The sequence below is a fragment of the Berghia stephanieae genome, chromosome 8, assembly GCF_034508935.2.
Source record: "Berghia stephanieae isolate SIO BIC M18660-M18661 chromosome 8, UCSD_Bste_1.3, whole genome shotgun sequence".
NCBI lineage: Eukaryota > Metazoa > Mollusca > Gastropoda > Nudibranchia > Aeolidiidae > Berghia > Berghia stephanieae.
This window is the reverse complement of record NC_088367.1, coordinates 13,385,603-13,395,602: the sequence shown is the minus strand read 5'-3', so window position 1 is coordinate 13,395,602 and position 10,000 is coordinate 13,385,603. Positions and strand designations below refer to the sequence as shown.

The 10,000-nt window shown below is 33.8% G+C and overlaps 1 protein-coding gene across 2 annotated transcripts in view; it reads left to right on the top strand.

Annotated features, from left to right (window-relative positions):
* LOC144978198 (glycoprotein 3-alpha-L-fucosyltransferase A-like) overlaps nucleotides 1–9,942 on the top strand; it is an 84,399-nt gene extending 74,457 nt beyond the window's left edge. For both annotated transcript variants that reach the window (XM_078923945.1, XM_078923947.1), the window contains 2 exons: nucleotides 7,510–7,674; nucleotides 9,175–9,942. In XM_078923945.1, the coding sequence (XP_078780071.1) occupies nucleotides 7,510–7,674; nucleotides 9,175–9,403 (394 nt within the window). In that variant the 3' untranslated portion in view covers nucleotides 9,404–9,942. The remainder of the gene's footprint in view (nucleotides 1–7,509; nucleotides 7,675–9,174) is intronic.
* Nucleotides 9,943–10,000: the final 58 nt, after the last annotated feature.

The following is a 10,000-nucleotide window of genomic DNA, read 5'->3' as shown; positions in this document are numbered from 1 at the left end:
ATATAAAAATGCTTATTATTATTATTATTATTATTATTATTATTATTATTATTATTATTATTATTATTATTATTATTATTATTATTATTATTATTATTATTATTATTATTATTATTATTATTATTATTATTATTATTATTATTATTATTATTATTATTATTATTATGAATGATAGAGAATATTGCTTGATTATTATTTACCTACAATTATATGAGTTTCAAACTTTTCATATTTTTTAAAATTATGTTTGATTGTAATAAATGATGTGCATAAGTTAATTACTTAACACCTATTAAAACATGTTATATTGGTATCAAATATCTGATATATCTATATGATCTATACTGTGTTAATGTTTGATTCATTGTTGAATAGGCTGTTATTTAGTTATTATCTTTATTTATGACCTGATTAAGATTGGCAGAGACATTTTACTTTTATAACCATGACAGGGTATTCAAAGGTCAAAAGACAAACTTAACCCTTATTTACGATGTGATATGATAATAAAGATGAATGGTACAGCGTCAACAACAAAAAAAAAGAAAAAAGGGGAGGCCTTCCGAAAGCTTCTACATCCCCAGTATTCTTTGTTTTTTTTATAATGTTTTAGTAGGGGGTTTGAGAGGGGGGAACTTTTTTTATAATGTTCTAGTAGGGGGTTTGTTTGTTTGTTTGTTTTTTGTTGTTTTGTTTTTTTGTTTTTTTTTGTTTTGTTTTTTTTTTGTTTTTTTTTTTGTTTTTTTTGTTTTTTTAAGGTTCCCCCTCCCAAACACCCTACTAGAACATTATAAAAAAAAACAAAGAATACTGGGAATGTAGGAGCTTTCGGAAGGCCTCCCGAAAAAAGACTTTTCTGAATATGTTATATTCAGTTTTGTTTATTACTTTTTACAGTCAACGGCGTCCATCAGATTGATATCAGTTTGACTTGCTTTACTCTATTGATTCAATATAATGTTTAAAAAGATTTTCTGGCTATTTTTAAAGACATTTTATCATTGCACGTCATTATATTTATTATAATTGGTTCCTGTAAGATCTACTTCCTACCTAAACGTCTAAATTACAAAGCATAAATCGCTCGCCTGTCAAAAATAATTGCCCGACTACTATTGAAATGTACGCGTAATGACAGAATGAATGATAAGAATGATTTGTCAGGGCAAGAAGTCTGTTTTCCACAATCTGATCCTTCTACAAACATTGTAAAAAATTATATCATGAAATGGACATAGAACGTAATAATCATGATAGTATAACTGAAATAATTCAGTTTAATTTCAAAGGTTTAATGGCACTTGCGGTATAAATCAAATGATAATGATAATGTCAATAAAACTGTATCAATCCACCACGCTCTCTCTCTCTACTCTCTCTCTCTCTCTCTCTCTCTCTCTCTCTCTTTCTCTCCCTCTCTTCCTCTCTCCTCTCTCTCTCTCTCTCTTTCTTTCTCTCTCTCTCTCTCTCTCTCTCTCTCTCTCTTTCTTTCTTCTCTCTTTCTCCTCTCTCTCTCCTCTCTCTCTCTCTCTCTCTCTCTCTTCTCTCCCTCTCTTTCTCTCCTTCTCTCCTCTCTTCTCTCTCTCTCTCTCTCTCTCTCTCCCTCTCTCTCTCTCTCTCTCTTTCTCTCTCTTCTTTTTTCCCCCTTTCTCTGCCTCTTTTGATTGCATCTTGACAAGCAATCAGCTGAGCTCCAACCCGAGTTTTACTGTAATAGTCTGGCGGAGAAGTCGTTTTATATAATAATATATGATATATCATATTAACATATCATTCATAATAAACCATATCATGTCATATTGTGTTGTGTTAATTAAAGGTTATATAGGTCAAATAACAAAGATTAAAAAATACCCCGTCTTATGCAGATCTATATTATTTTAACTTAACATGATTTATACCTATTGCATTGAAAATTGATTTTCTCTTCGTGTGATAAGGTGGTATCTAGATCATTAATTTAACAAATCGCCTTTCAACAGCTTGTGTTTTTGATAGAGAAGCCTGAGTAGGAGTGCACGTAATTTATTATTAGATCTAGGTATACTTGCTTCAATAATCTAGAAAATTAGATTATTGATTTCAATTGTGATGTAGTAATTAGGGACGACTCGATTGTGTAGTGTTAAAACTTACCGGTCGGTCTCCCACGCTTTGGAGTGCATAGGATGGAAGAACTGATAAACAATAAGTTAATCTCTCACTATCGCTGTATGTCTTGTATGTGTTTTTGTGTTGTTGTTTTTTATCTTTGTTTGTTTTGTAGTCGTTTTTCTTTGTTGTTGTCGTTTTTGTCTTTGGAGAGGGATTTTATGGGGTTGTTGTTTTTGTTTGTTTGTTTTTATTGTGGGTGGGGGAGGTTTTTGGGTTTATTTTGTTTTTGTTTTTTTGTTTTTTGTTTTTCTCTTTTTTTTTCTTTTTTTTTTCTTTGTGTTTGTATTTTTTTCTCTACGGTTGTTTCGTGTTTTTTCTTTTCTGTAAGTTTTGGGTGTGTTTTTTTATTTTCAATTTGTCGGATTGTTTGTGTTACCTTATCTAAGGCTGAATATGGACTTTATGATAATTGTAAAGAGGACGGCTATGTAATTGGAATTTCACAATCAACCCCGAGAAGATGATTATCGAAATACGACGGAGAGATCACCAGTGTGGGACGACGTGATAGGTAAACAATCCAACTTTGATATGGATATCATCCAAAGATGTATGGAACTGGCTGAACGTAAACAAACCTTTGACAAAGGAATGGACGTCTGATAATTCCGGTAGACAAAGACCCATGAGTTCTGAACAGAGGATCGTTAATATTCTTGCAGATGGTGAAGATACTTGGTATTTAGAAGAATACCATGCCATTTATTTCTTCTCTGCATCATCTGGAAGGTAGAGACTATCGTTCTGGGGTCAATGCAGAGGTGTTTGAAGACTTGCTAAAGGACCGTTTGATGTCTTTCCTCGAAGCACCCAGCCGTATTGCATTGGACAACGCTACAATTCGGTGGCCCATGATCACCTCAGTGCTCCAACTTTTGCAACGATAAAAACTGATATGATTTAATGGCTCCAGTCAGACAGCACTACATATTCTGACTATTTATCAAAGGCCAAACTATACTCTAGTTAAAAGAAATAAACCAGAAACAGTTTTCAAAGCAGAATGTCTCATCAATTAGTTTTGACACGACGTTGCGCGACTTCCCCCATATCACTGTGAGCGTAATCCAATCGAGCTCATTTGGGCCCAAGTGAAGGGAAAGATGAGAGGTGGAACACCAAATTTGCTCTCACCGACGAGGCAATAAATGATATAACAAGCAAGGGAAGCCTGGGAACAGGCATACTCCAACCTTCGCATACTGGAAAAAAATTACATTTCATTGGATAGAGTGATGCCACGAAATATTTCCACAATCGTTTCATTTCTCCTTTTTTTCTCATCCTCGTCATTAGAATGTGATGATTGATGTGTCAAGTATGTCTTTGTTGTTGATGGTGGTGTTGTTGTAGTTGTTATTGCTGAACACATGTACATATTTGTGGAAACAATGTATCATAAATTGATGAATTTCTACTTTTGACCAGTTTACTATAAATCTATGCAATCCTCTTTGGCATAAACATAAGCTGCAATCAAAATTATGTTGAAAGTGCGTAATATTCACGTTCATTTGCATTCATCAGTAATGTGTATTAATAATTATAAAATGTAGATGTCTGATAGTTGAGGATTGCTATTTGTTCCTTCATAATCAGATACTGAATGAATATCGTTTAAGTTTCAATTAACCGAACTTTCCATTTTAACGAATTCCTTCAAAATGGATAAGCGGAAAAGTCATAATTTTAATATTGTAAATCATCTATGAGTTACGATCCTTACCAGTTATCGATTTCAATATAGTTGTTATAAGCGAAATCCGTTCCTACTTGTTTTACAATTAATGAAAAAAATATTTTTTTGATTAAGACAAGTTGATTCTGAGGTTTATACAAACTTTTGCAGCTGTGCATTGAGGGACAGCTGAGAAAAAAAAAAGAAGAAAAACACGCGCCACTTATTAAAAGTCTGACTATAATTTAGCGTTTATAAGGGGAAAGTAGTGTGAATTTTATAAGCCTAAAGTTAAACATTGTCATTGAGATAAAGATTTATATCATAGCAACTCTTATGATTGCAAAAATCGCAAAGACTTTCGAGGGTATTTTATTGAGAATTAAGAGATATCTAAGGTAAACACTTGAGATTTAGACCCAGTATTCCATTAAAATGGAAATGGTTCTGCGCATGGCGGAAGTCATCGTATTTTAACTTACGTAAAGAGGGCAACGCCTACATTGTTAGAGTCTTTTCCTTTAAGTTAAATTATATAGGTACATTATATCCGGCAGGCGGATTTGTGAGATGTTTGGCTGAACGCACAGCATCAATATTCTTGTCCATTGTCATCTCCAAAAGTTCAACCAAAAAAAATTGAGCAAAGAGAGAAAAAAAAAACAATACAAGGCAATCAGAAAAGTTAGGGGTTCTTCAATTTTATACAGTTGTCACCATAGATTCTCAACTTTGTGTTTATACATTTTTATGCATGCCATGTCTGTAAACGAATTTCCATTTTTTTGGATGAATAAAGTATATTATTATTATTATTATTATTATTATTATTATTATTATTATTATTATTATTATTATTATTATTATTATTATTATTATTATTATTATTATTGTTATTATTGTTATCATTATTATTATTATTATTATTATTATTATTATTATTATTATAATTAATGATATAAAAATAGATAAAATTCTATTTATTCATCCCAAATGGGAAATTTGTCTCTAGGGTCTCAAGGGAAGACTGGAATAATCCAGACGTCAACAGCAATGTTGCGCAAACTGAGCTAGCACGAGGTGGCTTGCTCAAGGCCACACAGAGCACAGCAGGTATTAGAACTCGGTACCTTTCGGGTACGAAGCAAAGGCCGTATCGCTGAGCTTTTGCACTACTTTTGCACTCCTCAAAAATGTTTGATGTTTTTGAACCATACCCCATTTAAATAAATCTCTATGTATTTTATTCAAATTAGTTTATCAGACGTGGAATTCTCTTAACTTTCCAATGATGTATGAATTTTGTCAATTTGACCAACAGTTCTTAAGGGATGGACCAGTCTGAATTGACGCTCGGTATAATATATATTACGACATGAACTAGTGTGCTATTTATATGTGACACACAATCAATATTTGTAACTGTTCCTTCACACTCAACACAAGTCTGAATGAATGTATACTCCATAGATTATATTATGACTGAATAGGATGGATGGCTGATTGATTCACAAAATACATGTTTTATTAAATCATTGATAATTACTCTATCCAATGCTTTCACTAATCTACCCGTCGCCATCTTGTTTTACAGAGTAAATCTATCGAAAATGTACTTGTTACAGTTTGTGGTCTATCGATAAATTAAGATCACCGTTTTAAGACGCGTGTTGCTTGTCGCTCGTTCTCATTGTTACTACTACTACTACTACTACTACTACTACTACTACTACTACTACTACTACTACTACTACTACTACTACTACTACTACTACACTACTACTACTACTACTACTACTACTACTACTACTACTACTAAACTACTACTACACTACTACTACTACTACTACTACATACACTACTACTACTACTACAACTACTACTACAACTACTACTACTACTACTACTATTACTACACTACTACTACTACTACTACTACTACTACTACTACTACTTCAGCTACTTCTTCTTCTTCGTCTTCTTCTTCTTCTTCCACCCCTCCTCCTCCTATGTAAACGGACTCAATCAGCCTGAGTGTAATTGTTGATGTGCATGCTTTACCTATAAACAACGACAGCAACATCATCATCATTATCAACACACACGCACACACACACACACACACACACACACACACACACACACATACACACGCATGCACATATTATATTTAAGCATTAAATTATTATTGTTGTATCATTAGAGTTTTTTTCAGCAAGCATTCTGAGCTGAGATGAAATCAGTTACATCTGACAACTGCTACATTCCAAAACTTGTTTGCTCGCTAAGCCTCTTCTGCCTCAATTTAGCGAGACTTTCAAAATAAGGGAATAAAAGCAAATACTTTAAAAGGATTAAATTATAGATTCATAATATTTATGAATTTGCGGAATGTTTAATCCATAGTGAAGTGATCAGTAACAATATATATTGTTTCTTATCAATAATTGAATGAAAAATTAACATTCCGATTGCTAAACCTCTATAATTCGAACTGATCGAATATATAAAGGTAATGAATATATAATATGCGCCTTAGGAAAATATCCACCAATTCTTCCAACCTGATCAATCGTAACAGCACACCAGACTGTGCAAACGTTGATGATTGAGAGAGTTTAATGAGAATTAATCACCCATCTCAGGTCTTTAACCAATAACGCCATCTTCATTCATTCTACTCGGAAAAATAATACGTTGCATTTATAGATAGTTCAAAGATGACGTCACTCAGGTCTTTGTTTTTGTTTTTTGCGTTTATGAGTAATGCTCACTGAACTGTATTAACCAGACTATAAACGTTCATGGATACTCACAGTTTTGTGTGATGGTCCGTTATACTTCCGGGTGGCAATGTTATGAGCTTCTTAGCCAAGCGCATACTATCTATATCTTGTTGTGTATAGGTAGCTTGGTATTGGATTAATGGCGAAGAGTATTTTGCGATAGCCTGGGGTCATATCCCAAGAGCATCAAACAGATGTTACAGCCTGCTTGTTTTCATAAGTGGGATTAACTATGCTCCATTAGCCTCATAGCCTCGGGGATTTCGTTTTATTACCATCCTGTGTTATGAAATTTTTCTTTCAACGTTTTGCTAATGAATGACTTGTGCCATTGAGTTTATCTGCTTTGTATTAAATATTCCAACAAAAATGTTGCAAGATCTGCAGTGATGCAGCGAACAAGGCTGGATTAAGAATATCAACAGTTTCGCGTCTATGTAGGAGAGTAGCAAGTAGGAGTAGACAGATAGGAGTCAGATAGTTTAACCATAGACAGAGTCATCTGGTGCCGCTTTATTTTCTCCCTGTTATAGTTGGGTTAAAGCTCCATTTGTACTCTTTGATGGAACTATTCAGAGGACGCAGGAGCCCAGTTTAAAATAACATCGTGTCGCGACTATCCGATGTTGTCAAGACGGTTCCTGGGTGCCGGAAAGAGTTTTCAGATCCAGCCAATCGTCACAATGGTGTAGTGTTATCATTAGAAAGTCCTGTAATAATGGGAACAGCAGATTAAGCCTGAAGCCTGTGAATGCCATTGTCTGTACTGTTCCCATCTGAGGTCTTCCAATTTTTACCTTCTGCAATGATGGGCAAACCATGATTATTGTATTACTTACTAATGTGCTCATTTGAATATCAAATTTGACTATACAAAATATCTATTTTCAGACATGACGTCATCCCCATAGTAATGGGCGGGGCCCCAGAGGATTATAAGCGCGCAGCACCGCCACACAGCCACATCCACGTCGACGACTTTAAGTCTCCCAAAGACATGGCGGACTACCTCCACCTTCTGGCAAAGGACGAAAAACTTTACAACGAATATTTTCAGTGAGTTATCAGTGTCTCTTTTGCAGCTGTTCAATCAAAATCGTCTTGTTCAGGAGGTAGCCAAGTTTTGCGATGTTTTGTCTTATAACGAAGTCAAGTGATGGTAAGCTTGGTCAGTGATCGAATGCGTAGCATTGAATTTGAAAAGAAAAATGTTACAATGAGGTTTCCTCGGATAATGCACTTTAAATGCATCACCTCAGTCGACTCAGATAGTAATGGACATTTCACTAAAGGCAGATTTGTCTTTTGTAAGGGTATGGTGTTAGCAAAAGACGCAAAAATGACCTATTCTTTTCTGTTTTTGATAGAGATTTTGTTTTTATGTGACCTATTGGACTAATAAATGAAACATTGTAAAGCTTATTCGGCATGTTAGAACTTTGTTTTTACAGTGTTTGATATTCTTAGGCCTTATGTCCTTATTATAAAGTCTGATAAGCGGTAAGATTATGGGCTTAAAATATTTTGTGTTGACTTGTTGTTGCAACGATGAGACCAAGATAATTTGGGTAGTCAGACTTGTAAACCTAAAACTAAAGTGTTATCATCTCTACGGTACAGATAGATACTACTTGGTTTATTATTGAGCTTAATATAACGCAATATCCACTAAATGTGTTCAAATCGCTTTACAAGGGATCCCTGGTCAACAGCAACATTTAACATGTAGGACGGGAGATGACGCCTGTTAGGCGATATTACAATTTTTCGGTCAAAGACAACGCTCTTAACGGCCAGGTACTCATTTTACACCTGAGTACGGTGAGAGAATGTGAGTAAAGAGCCTTTTCCAGGGACTCAACTATGCGCCGAGCGCGAGGCTCGAACCCAGGATCTTCCGATCCGAAAGCGAGTGTCATACCACTAGAAGCAAAAGAAACCAGACCTTAATTAACACACTAACCAATAAACGAAATTTGAAATATGTGAAGTAATAGTAAACTTAATTGAGTTGTAAAATGATTCTCAACCCTTCGAAATAATAGTTGTCAGGTTAAAATATTCTACATGCGAAGCACATGTAATATGAACTGTAGAAATGCGTAATATTATTTATTTTTATTCATACATTTCATATCAGAATCTAATGTTTTTGGTTTGATATTAAGGGATTGAGGGCGAGATAGCTAATGGCGAAGCCCTCACTCACTTAAGCACCTCGGGTTTTTTCTTTTTCTTTTAATAACAATGTACCAGAGGATGAATAAAGGGGATTTTGATTTATCATATATTTACATATTTATTTATTTATTTAGTCTATATATATATATATATATATATATATATATATATATATATATATATATATATATATTATATATATATATAAATTGGAAAAGCAAAAACCATGAAATTAAAGTGCTCAACGTTTTGATAAAAGGAGCTATTTATAAACATTTCAATTTTAATTATTATTGTTTAACTTCTTAATTATACTTGAAATGTGTATGTATGTATATATATATATATATGTAAATCAATGATTTTCTTACACAGGTGGAAAGGAACAGGGGATATCATCAACACGTATTTCTGGTGTCGTGTCTGTGCTTTAGCCCATGACGTGGACACACGGGGCAGATCCTGGTATCATGACTTGCAATCTTGGTGGAGAGGAGAGAACATCTGCATTGGTGAGAGATCTTGGAGGGATGTTAAAGGAAGATCGAATGTGACCGCACCTTTATCGAGATGGCAACCACAGTTGGCTAAGCATCTACTATAATAAGGAAAGCAACACCGTGATGATTTCGGAAAGGAGGAATTTAAATGTCAATCTTAATGGAAACTGAACTGTGAAAATGCGTTATATAAATATGCATTTATAAAGCGATTTGAGCACGTTTAGTTGTTGTTGTGCTCTTAAAATGTTCAAGATATTTTGGCATTTAAATTTCACGTGCAATCACAAAAAGTCGTGGATAGTCCATCTTCAAGTCAATACTTACGGACTCTAGCAAAACCCATAATATTTAAAAATTTGACCAGAAAACTTGTATTTCAAATATCGATCGATCCCGGGTTTGAGAGTTTTTGCCAAGATGAGAGTCATTTAAATCGATCGATATTTGAAGGACGAGTTTTCTAGCCAAATGTTTAACTATGTATTTTTCCAGAGTCCGGCAGAACATGATATTTAAGAATGGTTGTCCATAACTAAGTTCACACAGTTTAGATCATCCGTCCGTAAGATATTACACCAAACCATTGACATCTCAGTAACAGTAACATGTGACACAGATCCCTCAGTATATATATATATATATATATATATATATATATATATATATATATATATATATATATATTATTTTAATATTTA